Here is a 25748-nt window from a genome sequence, read left to right on the forward strand (position 1 = left end):
TCAAAGAATCTTACTTTGAACAAATAACTAAGTGGCCAGAAATCTAGGCAATAAATACAATCTAAAATGCCAAATGAGACCTGGGAAGAACAGTGTGAGAGTATATTCTGCCAGGAAGTTAAGTAAAGGTGTTGCTGTCAAAGCAAATAAACTCAGACCCAGAAGAATTTGATACCCTGTTTCATAAATGATGCTCTGTTGGAAAACATTACCATGGAAGCAATACGTCCTAACATCACACTGTATTTCAAGGAGGCAACCAAACATAAATCATTTTAATTAATGGTGCAAGGAAGGCATATTAAAATTTAAATTACTTATGTTTTATTGTGCATTCAAAAAAAAAATCAGGCTCCTCTGAAAGTAACTCAATAAAGGCACCATGAGCCCTCCTCAACAATAAAAAACAAGTGCAATGTAGAAGCATTATTACTATTTAGAAAGAACAGCACAGCTGTTGCTGGCTAAGAAAATGATTCTATAGAGCTTTAGTCAGATACATCCTCATCATGAAAGCTCAACTTACTTATAAGCAAATTAAGGTTTAAAAAGAGAACATTTAAAATTGTTTTCTAAATTCAAGATTCATGAGATTTTTTCTGTAATGTCCTAAATACACTAAGGGAAAAAAATGAGTTTGTAGTTTTCCCTGGCCAAGGTCACTAAAGCAAAGTGAACATTTATCATTTCCGGCATATTCAAGTATTTATTTGCAGCTGAATAATATACTCATTGACAACACTCCAAAAAGCCTTTGTTTGCTACCTCATTAGCCTTACATCTGTAATTCTGGTTTTCCCAAATGATGCAACTATACAACTGTCATTTCTGCTATCCTTATTAGTAAAACAAATCTGCCCCAAACTCAACATATCCTCAAAGATTTAACAAAAGGATGAAAACATATATATTTTCTAATATCTGACTTATATAATTCAGTTCATGGTAAGTTTTGTTCTTACCTACTGCCCCATCCCCTTTTTTAATCCAAGGAAAAAGAAAGGATACTGCAGATGTCTTTGGTTAAAAAAAAAAAAATAGCAACTGTAGAGGGTGGGTGTGAGCATACTTCATGAGAGTAATAAGTGGGGAGACATAACACCATGCAAAAATGAGAACTTTCCCCCCTATGGAACGGTTTACAAATTTAACACAGCCTATAATTTATTAATGGTAATGCCTGAAAATTCAACTGTTCATAAGAGTTCTGTTATTAAAAATATTACTACATGAAATGTTCCAGGGCTCATTGGTTTCAATTTCTATTTCTGCATTAAAAAGAAAGCAGAGGACACAATTCACAATGCCTTAAATAATTCTCTCTTTCTCACATCTTGAAAAATACTCATCAAATGAATTGAAGGATTTAAAAATTATTTTTTTAATTTCATATTAAAAGCATCTTGGACATAAGGCGCTGTGGTTCATGCCTGTAATACCAGTGGCTCTGGACGCTCAGGCAGGAGGATAGAGAGTTCAAGCCAGCCTCAGCAAAAGCAAGGAACTAAGCAACTCAATGAGACCCTATCTCTAAATAAAATACAAAATACGGCTGGGGATGTGGCTCACTGTTCAAGTCCCCAGAGTTCAATCCCTGGTACTCCCCAAAATAAAAAAAATAAATCTAAAAACTTCTTGGGTGAGCAGACATTCCACAACAGAAACTTTCCCTTTAACTTTGATCTATGTCCCTCTTTGGCAGTCTTTATCATGAACTCCTTCCCATGACAATTAAGGTATATCGAATCTATAGCATTTAAGGGACTTCAATTATATTAACATATAATGATCTAATCTGTAAAAAAACAGTTCTATAAAAATATATATGCTTATTCATTAACTTATTAAATAATGAGATCTAGTTACTACCATAATTTTGAAGTAGTAATGCATATAAAATGTTTGACAAGTATTTGAACTATAAATGTGATACAGGATATATATCTGTGATTACTATGGCCAACACAGTATTCAGAATAGATAATACTTTTGTAGGCAGTGGATTACATTCATGAATGAAAGAAATGATAAGTTTCAGTTAGAAGTAAAAATAAAGATGTATTTATTTCCATACAAATTAATAGTCCTCGGGTTAGAAATCCCTGTGGGGTATTGTTAGCAGCAACTAGACAAAAGTTGTTTCTACTTCCAAGTTTTATATCATCAATAAATTCTTATGCAAATGTACCTTGGTTCTTACCATATAAGATTATATAGGCCTTATTTCCTATTGTATGTATGAGTAACAAATTTAAACAAAATAATGGAAAATTAGGGCTGGGCTCAATTCCCAGCACACACCACACACACACACACACACACACACACACACACAAAGTGAAAATTATACAAAGAACAATTTTACATCATAAATTCCTTTAAACACAATATTTCTCCATAGTGAGAAGAATTTTTATTATAAATAACAACAAATCACCCTATTGTGTACCTGACTTTCAGGTAAAGAGATATCAAGTTTCTCAATTCTAAGAATTGATACAGTTCAAGAAGATGTATCTGTACAGATACGAAAACTTGTGCTCTTTATGTGTAATAAGGATTGTAATGCAAAAAAAATTAAAAATTAATAAAATGTATCCAATAACAATTATATACTGTGCAACATGTAACATAAACACAGGTTTACAATGATGAATAAAACACACAGTACTCTGCCTTCATGAAATTATTAATCTAAAGAGGAAATAGTTTTAAACAAATATAATGTTAATTCATCATCTAATTATACTTTTACTTAAGTAGTGCCAAAAATGTACTACCTTATACTAGGCAATTTTGCTAAAATTTCACTATAAAATATTCAAGAAGGAATGTTTCTGACTTTCGTCTTTTTCTTGTTTCATGGTCTCAAAGTGCTTCAGCTAACCAGGTACATATTGTGGTTTCATAGATACAGTATTTAGTTAAATGTCAGAGTGCTTCATTTTTCTCTGTGGGGTAAGAATGTCAATTTCTAGCTTTCAAGAGATTCAATGGTTCCATACCTAAATCTGAATGAAATTGTACTGGCTCCTTCTTACAAGTACTATCACCCGGAGAAACCTCTGCACAGATCCCTGTTGTCAAATGAGTCTATGCCAAATGTCACATATGCCTTGGACACTTCTGAAAATTGTAAAGATGTTTCATTCAAAAATTCCTGGTCACTTTGGAAACGTGAGTGAATTCTTCTCAGTATATAAAGCATTATGTGTACTTATTTGACAATTACCCAAAAACATCAAAAAGAGCTATTCTATTTCCAAAACTTATAGGCCTAAGTAGCGATTTCCCAACTCTAGAGAATAGCAGAAACATTCATTTGTTGCTGCTATAACAATTTATCACTAACCTGGTGGCTTCAAATAACAGAAATTTGTTTTCTTCCAGTTATGGAAATCAGGAGTCTGAACTGAGTCTTACAGGGCTGAAATCAGCTATTGGCAGAGCTGGTCCTTCTAAAGACTCCCAGGGTAGAATAATCTGCCCTGCCTCTTCCAGATTCTGCTCATGCTGGCATCCCCTGACTGGTGGCTGCATCACTCCCAAGGCCACCTCCACAGACACACTGCCTCCTCCCCTCTGTTGTCCTCTTTCCCTCTGTATCCCTCTTACAAGACTTGTGATTGCATTTAGTCCCCGCTCTCAGGTAATCTCTCCATCTCAAAACAATTTAGTCACCCTTTGGCCACACAAGTGACAAGCACAGGTTTCAGGGGTTAAGACGTGAGTATCTTCATTCTTCTTATCCCCTCTTTTTCAAACTCCAGTGACTTATGGAGATGCCTCACCCTACTCACCCCTTCCTCTCAGGGAGAGCCACCATCATTGGAAAACTGCCCACCACTGCTCAGACACCTTTCCATTGTTGAGGCAGAAAGAAAACCCAAAAAACCAAAACCCTGAAAATCACTGTCTAAAAGGCAATAGCATTGATGCCACTGAGCCATTGATTAAAACCTGTGAAAATGTAATATCCAAGCAATGAAAAGTCCAATCATTTCATAAAATATGACTTAACGTTTCTTGTCTCAGTATTTGATAAAATATAAAATAAAGGAATAAAGAACATGGGATAGACATTGAGGCCTCTTTCTTCAGGTTCTCCATCTTGGTCAGAGCTCCTGGGCTCATGATGCCCACAGAGGTGGGGAGCTGATACTTTCCAAATATGCCCAAGAACAAATTCTTTCAGCTGTTCAGTCCCACTGAATCCCCTCAGTAGAAAAATTTGATTCACATATTTGCTGCTATTACTTAAAATATATTCAGATAAAAAGAAATCTGTATAACAACAAGCTGAAGTAAATGCATTTCATTTCCCATTAAAAAGTTATTTTTCTGGGACTGGGGTTGTGACTCAGGGGTAAAGCACTTGCCTAGGATGTGTCAGGCACTGAGTTTGATCCTCAGCACCTCATAAAAAATAAGAGATAAAATAAAGGCACTGTGTCAATCTATAACTAAAAATATTTTTAAAAAATGTTATTTTTCTGGTAATGATAGACAAGTCAAATTAATCCATAATAATGTCAAATTAATCCATAATAATTTAATACTACTAAGGATTACTTAAATGACCACATTCTAATTTGAGCATTGCACAAATATATTCTCTAAAAGGAACAAAATAAATAACCTTTAATTGTACTACATCTTTTGAAATACTCAAGATTTTTTTTTCACAAAATTATGATCTCACTTCCCACTTCTTTTCTAAAGGCCTCTTCATTCTTCTCTAGTCTAGTTCCCTTCCAGTTTAAGATTCCAACTATAGGCGCTTTGTTAGATACTTTACTTTGGACTGGGGACATGGTTTAGTAGTAGAGGTATTAGCAAGGGCCTGGATTAGATCCCCAATAGAAGGTAAGGATAGGGGAGGAGAGAAGAAAAGAAGAAGGGAGGAAGGAACAGAGAGAGAGAGAGAGAGAGAGAGAAAGGGAGGGAGAGGGAGAGAAAGCAGACTCTGGCCACATCTAAGGTGCACTATCTGTTACTGGCTTTCCACTTCCATTTTTGATAGAACTCAGTTGGGCAGTCTTAATCTTCACCAGGACCAGAGCTCAACATTGCTGTAGGCACAGCTCCTTTCAGATGATTCTACTGAGCAGATCTCCCTGGTGGTTTCTTATCATCCCTGGGATGAGTTCAGACCTACAAGAAACAGGAAGCCCTCCCTTTGGGTTCTTCTCAAAACCAAAACTACCTACCTTTTATACAAGATCTCAGCCAAGCCCTTTTTGAAGCATGCCAAAATAACTCATACTTTTCACACATACTTCATCAAAATGTCCCTCATCCACTTGCACTGTCTCAGTCATCAAAACTCAGTTTGGGGTCATCCACTCAGTCCTGTTTTTCTGAAACAGTCCCTCTGTGTTCTTACTGCTCTTTACACATCTTGTGATCAGGCACTTGTGACCCTCCCTTAATACTTACTTGCCTACATTTCTGTGTTTCCACATGAAATGTGAATTTCCATACCATATCGCAGGCATTTGTGTATGTGTATGTGGTACTTGGGATGGAACCCAGAAGCATTCTGACTCTGAGCTACATCCCCAGCATTTTTATTTTTTATTTTGAGATAGGTTCTCCTTAAGTTGCCCATGTTGGTCTCAAACTTTCTATTTTCCTGCCTCAACCTCCCAAGTAGCTGGGATTACAGTCAGGTGCTACCACACTTGGCTCATATGCATTTTTGTATCCCCAATTCCTAGCATAGTATCTGGCACTAACAGATGATTAATACATATTTGCCAAGGGCTAAATGTAGAACTTTGCCTCTACTTTCTCCCTGCTTTGAAACCTACTTAAGAAAACATTCGCTATGATTCATTTGCACCTAGGTATGAATACTAAGTGTAAATAAGCTTATATTCAGGACTGGCTACTTTTAAATCGACATTCCTAGGTACAAAATAAAGGTAGTTCTCTCAAATAAGTTCAAAATTAAAAAGCACTAATTCATGATGTTTCTGATGATAGGAAGCCTTGCTGACATCTTATACACAATTAACAGGACCTCTCTATGCATTTCATAAAGACACTCCAAGATTTATAATCTGCAAGGCCTCAGGGTTAGAAGGAACATAATCTTTCTGATGATGGAGTGCTCTCCATAATATCCAAAATTATGGGCAAAATCTGTATACAAGAACATCTAAGTTCCTCCCAAAAAAAGCCCATTTCCGTTTTTGCATGTATTTAAAAAAAAAAAGTGTCATACAACTTGATAACTTCTGAGTCCTCTAGTCAATAGTAAATGAAATTGCAAAGTAATAAAGGGAGGAAACCAACACTGTAAAGTTTAAATTAAAAAACCAAGGAGCACAAATCACATTAGGGCACCTTTTTGCTTTTTAATTTGAGATTCAAGAATGGTAGCCCCCCTAAAATAGCCATATCTCGGATAATCAAGATTATAACAGGAAACTGTCTGTGCATAAATTGCTCTGGCAGGAAACTGATTAGTTCAGCAAAGAGACAGGATGCTTCTTGTCTCTGATGTTGTCTGAGTTAATTCTATGCCTCCTCCATGGGCCAACTGCTCTGAGATAAAGAATTATAAAGTTGCCTCATGAAAGCAGACTGAAGTACAATTAATAATAAATGCAGGGGTGATACAAAGCACTGCCTCAAATTGCAAAGAAGCTGAAATCAGCAAAGGTGGGCGGGGCGGGGAGGGCAGACTAGAAACATCATGTAAAACACTACCATGATCTACATACTATCAAGTTCTATATCATGTGCTCATATAAAAAGGAGCACTCTCAAAATAAGTAGGAGGCATGCTTTGAAAGAAGGCCTCCTTGGGATAATCTTTTCTATGGAACTTGAATAGTGTAAATTGGATTGCTTGAAATGTATTACGTAACATATTACCCTGGGATAGGCAGAATAATGCTGCCACAAAGATGTCCAAAACTGAATTCCATGGTCCTGTGAATAAATTACCTTACAAGGTAAAAGGGATTTTGCAGATATGGTTAAGAACCATGAGATGGGAAATGATCCTGGATTATCCAAGTGTGTCCAACCTAATCACCTGTTTCCTTAAACACGGAGGGCCTTTGCCAGCTGGGTTCAGTCAGAGGGAAATGTGAATACAAAAGAATCATCAAGGAGATAAACATGGTTGGTTTTGAAGATGGAGAAAATAGTCTAAGAGGCAAGAAATGTGGATGGCCTCTTGAAGCTGGAGAATGGAGTGTGAATGGACTCTACCCTAGGGGTGCAGAAAGGAATGCAGCCCTGTTGACACCTTTCAGCCCAGTGAGACCCACATCAGAGCTGTGATTACACAACTGCTAGATAATGAATTTGAGTTATTTTAAGTCACCAAGCATGCAGCAATAGAGGGTGAAGACAAGCCCACACTCCTTCACAGGTTTTATGCAAACCTGAAAAATGACACAAATTGAAACTACCTGTCATTACTCCAAAAGTGACTGTTTAACAGATACCTCAACATCTGCACTTGACTTATTTCTAATATGTTTTTCAGAGGGAAAACAAAAAAAAAAATCTTGAAAGAGTACAGCCTTCAAAAAGGAAACAAAAGATTCATAAGCACTTAGGAAATAAAAAACAAAACCCTGACATTATCAACTGCTTTCAATGAATTCAACAGAAAACAAATAATCCCATTTACTGGAATTTTTCTTGTACTTGAGTGGAAATGCTTTTATTCCTACTACTTTCCTACATTTCTCAATGCTTTTTTCTATTAACCTGATTTTTAAGACACTTTTTTAGGTGATATTTTATAATAGATGTTGACACGCATGCATTCCCAAATCTATTATAGCAGTAAAATGATTAAAATTCAAATAACTAATTGAAACTTGGCTGTCACTGAACAATGAGGCATTCATTCATATTTACAACTTACTGAATAAAAAAATAAATTAAAAAGGGTAGAGTTGCAAATCCTTTTTACTCACCACTTTGCAGCAAAGGGGCCAAAACCACCACATCAAACCCATGCCCAAGAGTAACAATAACACCAAAATAGCAATGATGGCTGCAATCCCGTTAGACTAAAGTAGAGAAAAGACAAAAACAAAGCTTAGGTCAGCAAAGACAAAGCCAGCAAAAATTAGGGTCAAATACCACATGCATTTTTTTTTTAAGGAAATGCTAGAAAGTAATACAGAAAGCATAATAATGCCCAATCAGATTTCAGGTATGTTCCTTTAAATTCTATAAATTCCTTTATATTTTATTTAATATATGTTAGGTTATGTTATGATAGGTAATAATAAATATAAAATCTTCCAAATTGCTTCAGACAGTTTTAAAATGTCATAAAAGAATGTAGGGGGAAAAATCACTATTTGGGGTTAGACAATGGTACCTATCTTTTGTGTCTAGGTAAGGATTATTTCGGTTCAAGCATGATTACCCTTAGACAGGATTTCCCCAGACTATATAATGATGTAACACCGTTTACTTGGTACATTTACATGGTAAGACAACATGCATATTTAAAAATCTAAGTAGATGACAAGTGAAGAATAGCAGCTATTGCTGGCAAATGGCCGATATATATCAAGGCAGATCAGATGATCTCTGATTGCAGTTCATAAGAACCACACAAGTGTTCTTTCACTTCCTGACTGCCACGCACCTCTGAAGTCAAGACACCTGCTTTAGGCTCTGCCTCTAACCCTTTCATCCTAACCACCACCTATTCATCCTACAGGGTCCAGGGGAAGTCACTTCTTCAGGAGGCCTTCCTTAGATCCTCTGGCTAGAAAGTACCCCTTCTAATTCTGCAGCTCATATTTATCAATATTTTAATCCTTAGCACTTTTCACAATATAATTATGAGATTTATGACTTTTTTTTTTCATTTCTTTTTTCTGCAAGATTCATTGCGAGTGCTAGAAAATCACAGGCTATGTCTAATCAACTTGCTACCGTATACTCCAGGCCTGGCATTTAAAAACTATTAACAGTGAGAATGAATCCCAAAGAAATAAGACTCCAAATGCAAAAAAAAAAAAAAAAGTGCAAATGCATTTACTTTTGATAGAGAGAGTTCACAAGAGAAGAACAGCATCTCTTTCCCACTCTCTGGAATTCCCAGTAATCCTATTGTGCTTTAGTTCAGTTTTGGTTTTCAGGGTTTTTTGTTGGTCTTGTTGCTTTGTTTGGTTTTAAGAGAAAGGATTCAGGGAAGAACAAAACGAAAGGGAGAGAAAAAGAGTAATATTTTTATAGATAATTTCAGGAAAATATCTAAGTGTTCTGGTCTTAAAGCCAAAGAAAACAGTCCAGAGCATATATCAGGCTGCTTAGGGAAATACCCACAGTGCATTCTTCAACACATAATTCTAAATATTCATGAAAAAATCAAGCCATTCTCCACAGGCTTAATTATATTAAGGTTTAAAATCTAGACAAACAGAAAAGAATGACATAGAAGCAGATGGAAAACTGCGGCATGCCATAGATAAATGTGTAAATTCTTGACCTCATCTTCAAATACCAGGTCTTATGAAGATGCCTCCAATCCATGACTGTTCACAAGCAGAAGGAACTAAGCATTCCCCACCAGCCTTTTCCCACCTGAGAACCCAGGTTATTTGCTGTGCTGCACAACTTTCAAAAGAGTTCTGAACATTTGGTTCCTCCTTTCTTAGAATTTGCACTTTTTCAGAAATAAGGACATGCAACTATAGGACATGAATCTGCTAAAATTTAGCAGTTAGCTCATTTTTTTCAGATGTCATGAACAAGATAGAAAATTGTGCCACCAGTTGGAATACTAAGTAACTGGGCTGACCCTGAGAGGTACGTAAAATTGTTTATTTTCCCTCAAAATAAAATGCCTTTATTATAGCATTGACAAAACACTATGCCCCTCCAGATAAAAATATACATTTATTATGACAATACTATCATCTCTACTTATTCCAAAGCCTTATATAAAAAAACTAAAATTAAAATATGCACATTCAAGACCTACAGATCTTATTTTAAGTTGGAGCATGATAGAAAATAAAGCAAGAGGAAGCACATAATTTAATGATACCCAACTTTGTCATATATGTCTGAGACACACCTCCTGATTGTACCCGTCCCAGACATTAGCTCAATTGATTGGATACAAATTCCAGCTTTCCCATTTCCTTTGTTTTGATTGCCAGAGCCATTATCAAAGCAAGGATATGTCAGATATGAAAGGGAAATAATTTCATTGTTCACATAACTTCATAAACGAATTAAGAAAGGTCAAACATGTCAAATTTAGGCCTGTGAACAGATACAATGCTACAAACCCTGGACTAAGAAGCCTGATGAAGAGTATGGAGCTGGATAAGATTATACCCAGATCTGTGTCATGGGCAGAAACTAGAAACTTCTCACTTTTACTGAAACATGTTTCTCTTTTGATAGAACTCAGGTCAAAACATAATCCTAATAAATATTCAGCACAATAATATCATTTTTTCTGAACTTAATAGAATATATGTTACTGGAAGTTAAAAATATTTTTCATTCATTCAAATAATATTTGATGAGCCCTCATTACATACCAGGCAGTTAAACAAGTGCTGGGGAAAAATCCTCACAAAGCCTACTGGAGAGAGAGAAACCTGCAGCAAAAGTGTGAGCAGTGTGAAAACCTGTAAAAATGGAAACTAACCTAGCAGGTTAGGCTCTGAGAGGATCTCTTAAAGATGTGTGAAGGGATGGGGAGGAGTGGAGGCAGAATCAGTAGCTCTTGTAAAAATAAGAGAAAGCCCGTTCTGACTGGAGCCTGGAGTCAGAGGAAACTGGGTGACAGCCGAGGAGATTGAAGAAAAGAAGTCAAACATAAACCTCTGAAAAGCTGTCGTTCAGTACAGAGAACTGGCCAGTGTTAAATTAAAAGTCATTCGTTAGATGACCTTCCAATGGATCATTTGTTGCATTCTTACAAAAAAGGAGTTCTGAACAAGTAACATTTTCAGATGTCTATGAAGACTTGGGTATGAAAGTTAGCTGAGAAGTCCAGTATGAGACTCAGCAGGTAGATGCCAGTCAAAGCTTTGATTCAAAACTCCTCTAAGGATTATATAGGGACAAAGCCGAACCTCAAGCCTTGATGTTAGGATAGAAGGAACCAATTTCCTATTCAATCAAACACAAAAATTTAACTTTATCTGCATCTTATTTCTTTTCCTTTTTGTATTGAAAGAAAGTTATAATATACAATCAAAAACTTTCCCAACACAACTGAAATTCTCCCAAGACAATTATAGAAGTATAAAAACAAATCAGGGCCACTACTGTATTTGCAAAGTAATGATAGAAAAGAGGAATCACTCAAAGTTTCAAAATTGCATGAATGTTGTGATGGATCTAGAAAATAATTTAGTCACAGTAGCCACATTAGAATAAAACAGACATAGAAGAGGAGAAATTGGTGCCTACAATTTTGTCATGGACTAGATGATAGAGCTATTTACTGGATTCTTTGGAATATTCTATATCAGGAGTAGTACACTATAGCTCAAGGGCTAAATCAAGTTCATTTATTTTTTAAGACCTCTCCCAGCTAAGATTTTTTTTGCATTATTACATAGATGAAAAAAAATCAAAAGAGGAATATGCCACATGAAATTCAAATTTTGGTATACACAGCTTTATTGAACACAGCCACAGCTGTTTATTTACATAATGTCTATGACTGCTTTTGTACTATATGGTAGAGTTGAGTTGGTTGTGACAGAGACCAGACACCCAGCAAAGCCTGCAGTATTTACTCTCTGGCCTTTTACAGGAAAAGTTTGTTGACCCCTGTGCTAGACAAATCAATTTTGGATCTGGTAAAAATGGCAGATTGTTCAAGTGTTTGTTCAAGGGGAAAAAAAACAGATTTGGGTTCAATTTTCAATTTAAGAACTTACTAGATTGTGAAACTGGGCAAGAAATTTAACCTTTCAGAGTCTCCAAGCTCCAAGTGAATAGTAAGAGCTACAATCAGCATAAGCTATGTTCATCAAGCCATGCATCCTGCGGAGGGGTTGGTCCACCTAACAGCAGCACCTTCTAATGTGTTTGCGTAAATGTGCCCTAAGGATTGGAATAGCTCTCTGATCTCTGTTCCTCAGTTTTCTCATCTGTAAAATCAACATATTAGTAACAGCTTCCTCTTCAATTGTGAGTATTAAATGAAGCCAGAAAGTGCTTAGCACATGTGCAATAGAGTTTAGCACACTGTCCAGTACCCAATCTGTGCTCAGAGAATGGGTTCTTGATATTATTATTCTAAAAGGGCCATAAAAGATCAATAGTTCCAAGAGGGAAAAAAAGACATTTTTACTATTTTTACTGTGTCTTTTTTAAAGCAGAGATACACCTAAGAGACTGATAAGACCAGGTGTGGTGGCACACACCTGATCCCCGTGGGTTGGGAGACTGAGGCAAATGGATCACAAGTTCAAAGCCAGCCTCAGCAACTTAGCAAGACCCTGTCTCAAAAATAAAATATAAAAGGGATAAAAATGTGGCTTAGTGGGTTAAATTCCTCAGACCAAAAACAAAAACAACAAAAAGAAAAAACAAAGAGAGACTGGAAGAGATAAAGGGAAAGGACTATTTAGAAACGAACCCTCCTCAGACTCCAGTCTTCAATCTCTTAACCTAAACTTTAGTTCACCCACTTTTTTTTTCTTTTTTTATTGATTATTTAAAGCATTACATAGCTCATGATATATCATCTTTCATACAAATTTTTATTATTTATTTTTTAAAATTTATTTTTTAGTTTCTCCACATTTAAACTACACATACTACAAATTTCATTCACTCATTTAGCAAATAATTTTGGGACACATGCCCTGAATAAAGCCCACATATAAAAAGAAGCAAAAATAAGTAGCAGGTTCTACCATCAGCATCTCAGGGAAGAAAATAAAGTGGAGCCCAGAGCCCTGTTTGCCTATTTAACAGGACTACACCACAGGTGCTCTTGGAACATATAAAGGATCTTTTTTGTTTGTGGGATTTTCACAATAACTAATTAATTACTAGACCAAAGGTGTTTAATTTTGTTTGGTTTTTGAATACCTGTAAAAATCAAAAGCATCATCCTCATGAGAAGCAATATTGCTAACTGCATTTTACCTGATTTCTATATCTGAATATGCCTGAAAGTCTGAACATCATTTAAACCCAGTGCCCAGTATTTATCATACTATTACCCACTATCTCTTCTATTGTGACTAGAAATTTAATGTACGAATCAGCAGGTTCACTACATCAGCTTGAGTCTCACTTTCCATGTCTATAAAATGGTAATATTACTGCCACATACCAGAGGTATTTGAGGCTGAATACAAAATATGGTTAAATCTAATGAGAAAAAAAATGTTCTATAACTATCATCAATATGATGAAGTGAATTACAATATTTATTATCTGAAATCATTAGTATAATCATAAAAATCACAAAAAAGGTAGGCTTTAGGTCCTCAGGTGAAGGTGGAGGGAGGTCCCTGGTGACCCCTCAGATTTCTCAGTCCTGGTCTTGGTGACCTTACACAGGCACCTACTGCTGGCTTCTCTTTATGTTGGGATACTATCTTCCTTGTTCTTCTCTATTTGATACACGTTCTGATTTTCCCATATCTTGATGTCCTGCATTGTACCTTCTCTGTCACATCTTCATTTATTCTACCAACCAAGATGAACTTACCTGTCACCTCAGCCTGATTAATCTTTAAAGTTTAATCTGATCCAATTTGTTCCTGACTGTGGGCCTGTGATCTCCCTTTTCTGAAAGAATCTTACTTTAGAAAATTTGTATTTTCAAGTTTGAAATGCTTATGGATCTCATTAAGAGCCTCTGGAAATCTGGGCACAGTGGTGCACACCTGTAATCCCAGTGACTCAGGAAGCTGAGATAGGAGGATTTCAAGTTCGAGGTCAGCCTCAGCAACATAGAGTGGCCCTCAGCAACTTAGTGAAACCCTGCCTCAAAATAAAAAAGTAAAAGAAGCTGTGGGATGGAGCTCAGTGGCAAAGTACCCCTGAGTTAAATTACCAGTACCAAAAAAAAAAAAAAAAAAAAGCCTCTTGCCAGTTTTAGACCCTGGAGGGATGTCTTTTTTGGGACCTGGAAGCCATTCTTTTGAAAAGTCATCAAGGAAGATACCACCTCAGAGGAGGAAGAAGGTAGGAATCTATAACATCAGTAGGCACCTTGCTCTACATTTCAGCACTACTTCCTGCCAGGAAGGCAGGAGAAAACTTATTTTTTCTTTAAGTAAGACAAATTAGCCCAGAGGTAGCCCACAATTTCCCCCACTAGAGCTCTTAAAAATTCTCCAGCCGTTGGCTTCAACAGAGTTCTATTTAATCTCTCTTTCCTCTTCCAGTAGTCTTGAACAATATCTTCCTCATTTGCTTCCTTTTGTCCAGTACAATTTGTGTTTGTACATATTCCTCCTATTTCAAAATTCCATTAACCCTAATTTCTCCCATCTTTCTTCCTTTTCCTGTCCTCAACAACAGTGAAACCTAAATGCTGATCTCCAGTCCTGATGCTTCTCAGAGAACTTGAGGTTATATCTACAATTACCCATTGGACATTGCCAACCTTCCTAATCCAGCATTACCTACAATAAAAATTATCTTCATCTCAAGATCAGCTGGTTTTAGATGTTTCCAAAGGTAGTATTATTCTTTCACACCATAAGATTCAATATTTTGGAATGAGTCATTCCATTCCAAACCCGTAAGACACTTTATAATATGTATTTCTTCATTAACACAACTTCTATTATTGTTTCTAGTACTGTTTCTACCACCATAAGTAAACTCAGAACCCAAAGTTTTATGCCTAAATTCCAGCACTTGTCTCCTGAAAGCTTTTTTCTGTGCCTGTTTTCTTTCCATTCTAACTTTCTTGCAGGCCACTACTAATGGAATCTTCCCAAAATAGAATGCTGCCATCACATTCATGTCTGAAACCTTTTAAAAAGACACTGTTATCTACTGAGGTCAGATTTTATGATTTTTCAAGACAGTAAACCTAAAAAAAAATTAATGGAGCTCCTCATACAGTCTTACTGGCTCAGCATTCTGCCAAATATACAGGAGGAAGAGGAAGAGGAATATGAGGAAAAGAAGGAGAAGATAGAATGAAGAAAGAGAGGGAAGGAAAAAAGGATAAAGGGGAGGAAAGAAGAAAGGGAAGTTGATACTTACAAATCACTATGGTTGTTACCCAAATCAAACGATTTTTTTAAATTAGAGGAAGAAAATTTTCAGAATAAAGAATTCCTTCACATTGAGTAAATCCAGCTTTATGAAAAAAAAAAACTTTTTTTTTTTAATTTCAGCATTGACATTTCTGTACAGTAGATTCTGGGTACTATAGGCCTGTAGGATTCCGTCCAAACTCTGTGTGGTGTTTTAGGTTACTGATGATCTAGACTAAATTTCCCATTTCCAATTTTTCCTTCCACTTATTTCCATTCTGACTAAATATCTCTGTTCTCAATGGAAACACATACCCTGTTTATTCTTTCTCTGTAACGTGCTTCCTGTCCTTTCTTCTTTCTTATATCCTGTCCTTTTATGAACCAGTTTGTCTTGCTTCCTCCATAAAACCAAAATCTTTCTCTGGTACTCTTCCTTCTCCTGCTCTAACCTCCTGAAAGCCACTTGTTTCCCCCAATAAGTATTATGTGAAATGTTGTTACCTATTTCATTCCATCCACTGTCTCTAACTCCCAAGATCATACCACCAATCCAGACCCTTCTCTAAAGCATGTGACTTATGTATTCAGAGGTCTTTCTCACATATATACTTAGCTATCTCATACATATCTGTCACTCAACAGTACCAAAATGGAACTCCGCATCTTCCAGAAACTGCCTCTTTCTGATGGCAATGCATCCTTCTGGCTGCAGGCAAAAAAGCTTAGTGTTATTCTTAATGTGTTTTTTTTTTTTTTTTTTTGCTTTCACACCCCACATCTAACCTGTCTAGGCATTCCAAAAGATCTACCTTTAAAATACATTCAAGTTTGGAGCTGGAGATATAGTTCAGTTGGTAAAGTGCTTGCCTCACATGCACAAGGCCCTGGGTTCAATCCCTGGCACCACCAAAAAAAAAAAAAAAAAAAAAAAATCCCAAATTCAACTACTTCTCCCTACCTCCACTGTTTTCATTCCAATGGGGCCATCTACCTCTCTTCCCAGCTCCTGGATTACTAAAACAGCCACAGAGTTGAGCTCAATGTTTCCATTTTGTCCCCACCAGTAAAGCCCATTTTCACACAGCAGCCAGAGTGATCTTTTTACAGTGTTAATTCAAATCCTATTAAATCATGCCTCCCTGTTTTCCTGGAGAAAGTTCAACTCCTTTTAATGACTCATTCTCCCACCTGCTTTACACCCTCCCATCTCTCTCTCCTCATCCTGAGATTCTTACTCTCTTCCTTTCACCTCCACTCCACCACACTGATTGCCTAGCTATTTTTTAAACTTCCAGATATTGTCCCATGTCAGACATGGTTCTAAGTGCTCTGTCTGTGGAACACTTGTCCATCAGATGGTCTTTGGGGCTCACTTCCTTTCCTTCCTCAAGTCTTGGCTCAAATCTTACCTTCTCAGTGAGAATCACCTTGACCCCTATTTAATATGGCAACTTGCCCCTTCACTTTCTCCCTATCTCTGACACAACCAAGCTTCCTTCTTCTGAAACAAAGACAACCTCATGTCATAATACCCTCCTGAGACCTAGCAAGACCTGGATACACTTTTCTTATTATCAACCAATAAATTTCAATGAATCATTCTGCTTCAGCATCCCTGCACATGGAACTAGTAAAGCAGGAGCATAAACCCATTTCCCTAAAATAGCTGGAGGTGCAGAATAAGAAGATGGATAGAGAAAGAATGCCATTTCTGAAGCTAAGCACTGAGAAACTACACAGTACAAATATTTGTAACCTCAACCAACCACATCCTGAAAAGCCAGAAAACCTAAAAATTGCAACATCCACAAAACTTACAAATTGCAAAACACATTACAGATGAAGGGGGGAAAAAACTTTAAACAAATCTAATATTTTCAAAACAGAAAAAAAAAGTCAACAAAGCCATTCAGGGAGTTCCAAAGTGGCCCAAGTTTCCAACTACATGATAGTTTTTTCCTGAAATGCTGTTGTACAATGAGAAGCACAACCACCTCTACACAGATAGCATTCAATTGTTTTACTGTGTTCCTAGAGGAAGGATATCTCCTGAGTTACTATATAAAAATATAAGGCCACAAAACCATAATATCTATAAGAAAATTTTAAATTTGGGATTGTAGTCTTTCGGAGGGCAGAAAATTTTCATTTTTTTTTCATACACACACACACACATTGTTGTTGTTATTGTTTTTGGATGTACATAACAGTAGAGTATATTTTGACATACATACTTGGAGTATAACCCATTCCAATTAGGATCCCATTCTTGTGGATGTATATAATGTAGAGTTACACTGGTCATGTATTCATATATGAGTAAAGGAGAGTTAGGACCTATTCATTCTACTGTTTTTCCTATTCCCATCCCCCCTCCTTTTCCTTCACTCCCCTTTGTATAATCCAATGAACTTCTATTCTTCCCCTCCCCATCCTCCTTTGCTGTGGGTTAGCATCTATGTATCAGAACATTTAGACCTTGGATTTGATTTATATTTTTTACAAAGAAAAAATACTCTTAAAAATAATAGCCAGGGAGTCAGTCTAATTTAGAGCTTTCTATTTTCATGTTCAACAATATAATGTCAAATCTTTCTATAAATGCACAAAATTAACTACTATGTTTGCATTTCAACATAAATTCATAATCTCAATGATAGTTTCAAACAGATATTATCAAGCTACCATATTAGATAACACGAGCTTTTAAGATGGATAAAATAATGAAGTCGGGCTGGGATTGTGGCTCCATGGTAGAGTGCTTGCCTGCCATGTGTGAGGTATTGGGTTTGATTCTCAGCACCACTTATAAATAAATAGATTAAATAAAGTTCCATTGACAACTAAAATAATAATAATAATAAAGTCACCCATTAAGTGCACTAAGGATTTTAAAACATGATAAACAGCTACTAAATTCTAACCTCAAACAGAAAAACTGTCAATTCCTTTTTTAATTTTCTAAGGAAAAAATGCTTCATTTTTTTATTCTCTTATCTTAATTTTAAATGACTTTTGAATTATATATATATATATATATATATATATATATATATATATATATATATATATATCAATTCAAATGTATAATCTCTTAAAATTCCCTTAAAGGGAATCAAACAGAAATTCTAAACAACCTAAAATAAATTTTATGTCAATTTCATGGTCTTCCAATGTACTTGTCTGTGCCTTCTATATTGTAGTGTACAACAATGCTCAGGCTCCATAAATTATTTCTGGATAAGAGTATTTTTAAAAAACAACTAGCTTTTTACTTACACATTCTGTGGCTGTGACTATTAGTGTGCTTGAAATGATAGATTTCCCTCCATTAAAGCTTACTGAAACATCAAGAGTTCTGAAAGAAAAATAAAATAATAATTAAAAATAAATTAGAAACTGAAGAATTTCTGAAAATTTTTATGTCCTTATATAATTTAAAACTGACCAGAATATGCTTAAGGAGTAAAGACCACAGCTTTTAATCAATTATTCTAATATTTTACATCCTGAATTCTAGTCCTTATACATTAGCCAGAGGAAAATTCCTTAAGTGATCTAATTGTTCCTTTAAAAATATTAGTATAAATAACAACATTTAGAAATTTCCTAATTCAGAGAAATGTTGAATTTATTTCAGGCCCACAAAAAAACTTAAAAGGGAAAAATTCTTAGATTAGTTTTAATCTATTTTTCTGTCTCTATAGATACTACTGTCTTCACAAGATCACTGTTTAAGAAGATAGGATCAGAAGTAATATACCATTTAAAGATGAAAAGAAAAAGTGAACATGAAAGGAAAAAAGGAAAGAAAAAATAGAAAAAGAGACATGTTTCTAGACATTCATTGTAGATGTTCCCAGGATACTAACATATTCTAGAAAGGAAGAAAAGAGAAAATAATTTGGGTCCCTGGCTAAAAATATATCATAGCTAAAATACAACTTTCATTTTGAAACAATGATTTCAAATTATAAAACAAATAATAATTTAAAAAAATTTTAATTCAGATTCTAGTAATTCATTAGTTGGAATCAGTTAGCTGGAATTAAGATCTTTTTTAAAAATAGCTGTAGTGAGATATTGAAGGGAAAAATGATAAGGAGGTAAGGAAACAGCTCTATTTCAAAATAATTTGTGAACTATATTAACATACAATAATCAGTAATCAAAGCTACCCATTCATTAAAGCAGAAAGTAGTACATGACATCTTCTACAGTTTCTATGCACTACTATACTTTTTAACACTTTAAATTCCAATTCTCATAAAACATTCTAAACTCCAAGAATTAACAGCCAAAAACAAATAGCCCTAATTATTCTAATTTAGTAGGATTTTGTTGTGGTAGTATAGAACTTTGCTATTGTAATAGTTGTAGTAGAGATATAGATTTCTTCTCTATACCCTTCAATGCCAACTACTACTTATTATAGACAGGATAAAACAGAAGAAACCTCAAGTTGCTGGCAGGATTTTCAATAAAAATACCAAAGAGATGAGAAGTGTCATTTAGTCCTTGCTGGCATTTAACAGGGATTATCTCATTTAAGCCTCACAATAAATGGCCTTTGAAATAAGTAGGACTTTACAGATGGGGTGCAGGAGACCCAAAAATGTTAATAACCTTGCTCTGAGTAATTAAGTCACAATTCTAACTATGAGTTTTCTCCATCATACCACTGTGGCTTGATGTAATGATGAAAGTCCTTAATGTATTTCTCCTCTCAATGTGATATTTAGTTGGGATTCATACAGGAATATAACCACAGGAAAAGATGTTATTGGTGAAGTTGAAGCAAATTTCTTATGCAAGATTCAGAAATATCCCTATTACAAAGTATTTCTTGTAACACATTCACTTAAAACCATTTTGTTTATAAAAAGAGTTCAGCTAAATTCAGAAAAGAATGAGAATTTTGAGTACTGAAATCAAATTAACTGAATTTCTGAACTACTCTGATATAGAATGCCAAGAGGCCTATTAAACAAAGAAAATGTAAATCTACTTGCTCATTCTGAAAAACTGAGTGCTTTGTTTTTGTTTTAATGACTAAGCTTAACAGAATCCAAAAATAATCATTCCTACTTCCTAATTCCCTTACTTTAAAACATGTTCCAGGAATCATATAACACAGTAAACATGATTTTATTTGGGGGAAAGATTATTTTGATTCATAGTAGTATGTGCTTGTTACAGGCAATTTTATTGATTCCATTTTAAGGGATCGTTGATATTGACTGAAGTTGTTTTATAATCTGACACTTAGAATTCAACAGAAACAAATCAGTTCTCTAAGCAGGGAAGCATTTATAGATTTCTCTGCTTACCAAAATGGAATCAGAACACATGATATAATTTTGAAGTAAATTCACTCCTTCTTACAGTGGAAATGCATGCTGATGAAACCCTATAGCCAACCCAAATGACTGCTATCCCCAAATCTCAGTCTGGGCTAAAGTGGCTGGTTTCAAATAAAATGGAGTTAAAACTCCACAGATATGGAAATCTACCTTATGATGCTTCCAGACATGCAGACTTCTTTGAAAACATATAATCTTCATGTTTCGGGAGGTAGTAGTACCATGATCAAAACATTACCATGAACACCACCACTACCAGTTACAGGCTTTGATGGATTTCTTACTAAAAGCTAGACATGAATTCATTTTCTCATTTAATTCTCACAGTAGCCCACTTGGGTAGACACAGGCATTCATCCCATCTTCTAGACAAAGAATATGAAGCTTGAACAGGTAACTTGTCCAAATATTGAGTATCACTGACTCTATAGTCAAAACACTTTTACTTCTGCACCATTCTACCTCAATCCTTCACCCATATTTTAGGATCTTATATTTAAATTCCTCTCATCAACATCAGTTTAGTATAAGTCTTCTGTTCTTCTATTGTATTCCCTTATCTTTCATGGTTAACTAGAACAGCATTTACTGTATGCTAAAACAAGATATTTATTTGTGAACATATATTTAAGAATATATGTGTATTTTTCTTGAAAAAAAACTCTGCAGTTTGGCAAACATGAAATACATAGTTACTTCTGCTTTTGAGTTTGGTTGTTTCTTTAGAAAATTTTTTTAAAATTAGTTGTATATATTGGCACTATCATGAATCTGGTGCCATTTGAAAGCTGTGTTACTACTTTGATGGCATGGAATACTAAAGCTGCTTCACTCTATAACTTAAACCCAGTATCTTTACATTCTTTGTCCCAAGCCTGTGACATATACATGAAATGTTTTCTGTCATGTTTTATGTAATTTTGATCAGTACTGTTAGAATTGTTCATCCCTATCCCTCCATAACCTCCACTTCTGCTTATTACACTTCTGACCATGGAATTTATTATCTCAGTTATAGAAATTTTATTATGGGCACAGTATACTAACACAATATTGTGTTTACTTAAGTGCAGACATCAGTGGTAAGCAAGGGAAGACTTTACCTTTATTTTTCCCAAGTATCAAATAAAATTGAAAAAGGGAATAGATTAAGCCCACATGGGGAAACCAGAGCCCTGAGTTTGAACCCACATCACTCTGCTTCCTCAATCTGTAAAATGGGAGAATTATATCTATTTCAGATTTTCTGGGTAAGGGAGTTTAATACAATTATATACATTAAAAGTCCAACACAGTGTCTGGAACACAGCAGGTAGTCTGTAAATCACTGTAACACTGAGTACTTATCTAATGTATTACTCAGAATATCAAGGTATTCTAAAAAACATTTTAGATCTAAACCAACAACAACAAAAATAATAATATAAAAGAATATACAGTGGCAATTAAGTATACATCAACACTTTTTTATTTAAAGAATTTCTATTCTAGTTATTGTCATATAAAAATAAAGACAATATGGAAGGCTAACTTGTTAAAAAATGCTTACTACATAATGTCATGTAGATTTACATTTAAAAAAAATATCAGTGCTGTTTCCTTCCTGTTATAAAACATTATCCTGATGAAACATAACATTATAGCTGTGTTGAGCTGTGTGCTTAAACCTCAAACCTAAAACGACACTTCAAATTGGTTTGTGAATGTTTGCCAATGAATTCATTCAATCACTCATTCTATTACTATTTAGTTAAACAAATATTTCTTAGTTGCCTATAATAGCAGTAATAATTTGTAAAAATCACACAAACTACTCTATGCTTGGTAATGGGGCTGCAATAAATAAAACAAATTACAATGTAACTGAAGGGAAGCCACATATACAAACAATTATAACAGAATGATGTTAAATAAAACAGGTATAAACACAGGTGAACTAGGGGACCATGTGAGAGACACAATCATCTCAGCCTTGAAATGAGGACACCAACAAAGGTTTCCTGTGGTAGTTCACATATAAAGACAAGTTCTAAAGTATGATTAGGAGTTAGGAAATGAGATTAAAAAGGAACCCAAGCAGATGAAGTCCCTGACAGGGTGGAAAGAGAGAGGCACAAAATAGTCAAGGAACTAAACTATTCATTATGCCAGCTGCACTTCTGTGTAAGAGTAAAAAAAATAATGCCTTTAGCCTGGAAAGGAAAGGAGAGAAAGGATCATTCAGCATCCAGGATACCATCTCCAGACATCTGGAACTAGTCTTAAGAACTTTAAAGCTTGGTAGAAATATGGTCTAAATTGGCTATACCAATATCACTCTTTTTTTGAAGTGTAAAGTATGAGTCTGAAGAATACAATGCTAGAATAGAAAGACTGTTTTAAAAAGTCTCAGTATATTTCAAGTAAGAACCAAAGCAGAATTGAACTAAAATAGTGGCAATGAGTGTCGTGTGAAAACAAAAACTGAGAGATATTAAGAATTGGAATAAAGAGGACTAGGACATTTATTGGGTGTAAGAAGTGAGGAAGAAGGAATAAAGATGACTTCAAAGTTTCTGTCTTAGAAGTCAGTGAGAAGTCTTGCATTGAGAAGGCAGGAGAAGGAGCAAGTCTGAACAGGACATGAGTTTACTCTGTAACCTCAAGTTCAAGATCCCTATGGGAGATTTAAGTGACTTAGTAGACATTGGGATAGTGGACAACTGGACAGGACTTGAAGGTAAAAAAAAAGATCTTGCCTAAGGAGTTGGAGATCATGCAAAAAAAAAAAACAGACAGTTAAGGAACAGTTAAGGAACTCTAAGAAAAAAAGGGACTCTAAGAAAAGACAAAAGAAGAGTTTGAAGTGACATCTGAGAAAAAACCATGAGGATGAGAACATGAAGTTCAAATGACAAGATGACCTTCCCAAACAGGAGGAGGGGCCCAGGATGTAGATGATATAGGGAGGTAAAGGACGGCCAAGCTGACATTGCCAGCTCTTTCCACTTCTCTTTCTATAAATCAGTTCTACATTATTTCTTACAAATATTTTACTCTACATATTGTTTCATCTTTAGAAATTTTTTTTGAAAGCAATTGGATAAATCTTAACTTACCATAACAAAAAGACTGAAGTGTATTTTTATGTCATCTTGTACTTAATTAATAGTGATAAAGCTAAATTCAAGTATACTAAATTTGCTGTGTATTAAATTCAACTACAAGAGAATTATTAAATAGTCTTGTAATAGATAATCGAGTAAATAAAATTCAATAAATTGTAATAGTCACAATATTTTTGTTTAATACCTAGATATGTATGACTATTCCAAAACAGAATGGCTCAGTGCCATATGTCAGAGCTACTGTGATCTGAGAAATTTCATCCTCCATGAAATATGGTTGACATTTCAATTCACCATAACCTATTTGCAAAGTATTCATTTGCTTCTGACTTTATGCATGTCCAATAAAAGATTTCCATTTTATGATCCATTTAAAAAGATGAAAAAATTAAATAAAATTGTGAAAGACATTTGCTGGAAGTAATAAATAATTTGACTCCAATTTGCACATACTGAAAATTAAACTGGTAACTACTCAAAAAGTTATTAAAATTATGGTGACTTAAGATATTTTGAAATCAAGTGCTACTATTTAATACTCTGCAGAGCTTTTAAAAAGTTAGCCTTATGAATAATAAAGATTTTTAACTTGAAAAAGGAGGTCTCATATTTGTGAATAGTTTAAAGATTCCACTTCTAGTTAATAATAAAGTTGTGGTTGTATTACTTGCTGCTAACACAAAGGAATTAGGAACTGCAGAGATAAGTATACACATACATATATAGGTATATTTTTGAAAAAGAAGACACTATGTTAAACGTAGATTTAGCAAACCAAGAAAGATAAATAAAATTCATCAATTTGATTTCAACCAAATAGACTAGGCTTCATATTAAAAAAAAAATAACAATGCAGAAGAAAATTAAAAGATTCTATTACTAAGTCAGGCTCTAACCCCAAGTCAGCCACACTGTTCATCTCAGTGAACCTTTGGTATCAGATGCTTGGAATTTTCCACATGCACTGATGTTCCACCACTTCTTACTTAAAACACTCTGTCAAGTGTCTTCCCACACTGCCTTTTAAGAGAACTAATACTATCACTTTCATCTGATTTAGATATTTATTTCATATTTGCCAGAAGATTCTGGCCAATGTTTTTGAAAGCACATTTAACTATACCATATGCCTCCTTAAATCATCTTTATCAAACAAGCTGTAGGATAAGACTCTGGTTCATTCTGTTCTGTTTTTCTTTCTTCACAATGTGTTTATGTATATTTACCCAATTTGTTCTGTTATCTTTGCCAAATTACAGGTTTGAGATCTCAACGATTACAGAGCAGCTGTGCTATTGTTGATGTCTCACACACACACAAAAAGGGTCAGGGAGGGCTGGGGATGTGGCTCAAGTGGTAGTGCGCTTGCCTGGCATGCCTGCGGCCTGGGTTAGATCCTCAGCACCACATACAAACAAAGATGTTGTGTCCCCGGAGAACTAAAATAAATAAATAAATAAATTCTCTCTCTCTCCCCCTCTCCTCTCTCTTAAAAAAAAAGGGGGGGTCAGGGAATAAGCCTACATCACAAGTCCGTGTGATACCTGCCTGTGCATTAAATTGGGGCTTCAGCCCTGAAATGGGGAAGAATCAAAGAAATTTAAAAGAGATCATCCTATTCAAACCTAAAAAAAGGTGGTTTGGTAAAAGTGCACCACTGGCATAAATAAATTTCTAAATAATCCACAGATTCTTCTGGGTAAGACAATTTGTTTAATCACATGGCTTTTTAAAAGCAAAGTATGTCTTATGAAAGAATTAGAAAAGAACAACCACTCTTCTACCACCTTTACCTTCTTTCTGTTTAAGTTCTAAGAATTTGTTCATCCTAGCCTAAACATCTCTATCAAATGAAGAAATGGAACAAGCATAGATCTCTCTCAAAGAAAGTTCTTCAAAGCCCTATTCCAGGTATGCTCAGCAATGATATTCCTGGATAGCAGAGTCCCAGATATCTTTCATTTTCGTTTACTATACAAAATCCATTTCTGAATGCAGGCCTTGGTATGTCTTTGCTACTGTGAAACATTCTTAGCCCTCATCGCCAAGTGAACCACTTCATGTTAGCTGTCTTA

General features: G+C 35.1%; 1 protein-coding gene across 1 annotated transcript in view; it reads right to left on the reverse strand.

The window, feature by feature from the left end:
- ANTXR2 (ANTXR cell adhesion molecule 2) overlaps nucleotides 1-25748 on the reverse strand; it is a 132266-nt gene that overhangs the window by 67423 nt on the left and 39095 nt on the right. The window contains exons 11-12 of the mRNA XM_081304724.1: nucleotides 18483-18561; nucleotides 7947-8042 (exon numbers count right to left, since the gene is read on the reverse strand). Of these exons, the coding sequence (XP_081160850.1) occupies nucleotides 7947-8042; nucleotides 18483-18561 (175 nt within the window). The remainder of the gene's footprint in view (nucleotides 1-7946; nucleotides 8043-18482; nucleotides 18562-25748) is intronic.

This window comes from Spermophilus citellus (genome assembly GCF_964194105.1).
Source record: "Spermophilus citellus genome assembly, chromosome: 8".
Taxonomy (NCBI): domain Eukaryota; kingdom Metazoa; phylum Chordata; class Mammalia; order Rodentia; family Sciuridae; genus Spermophilus; species Spermophilus citellus.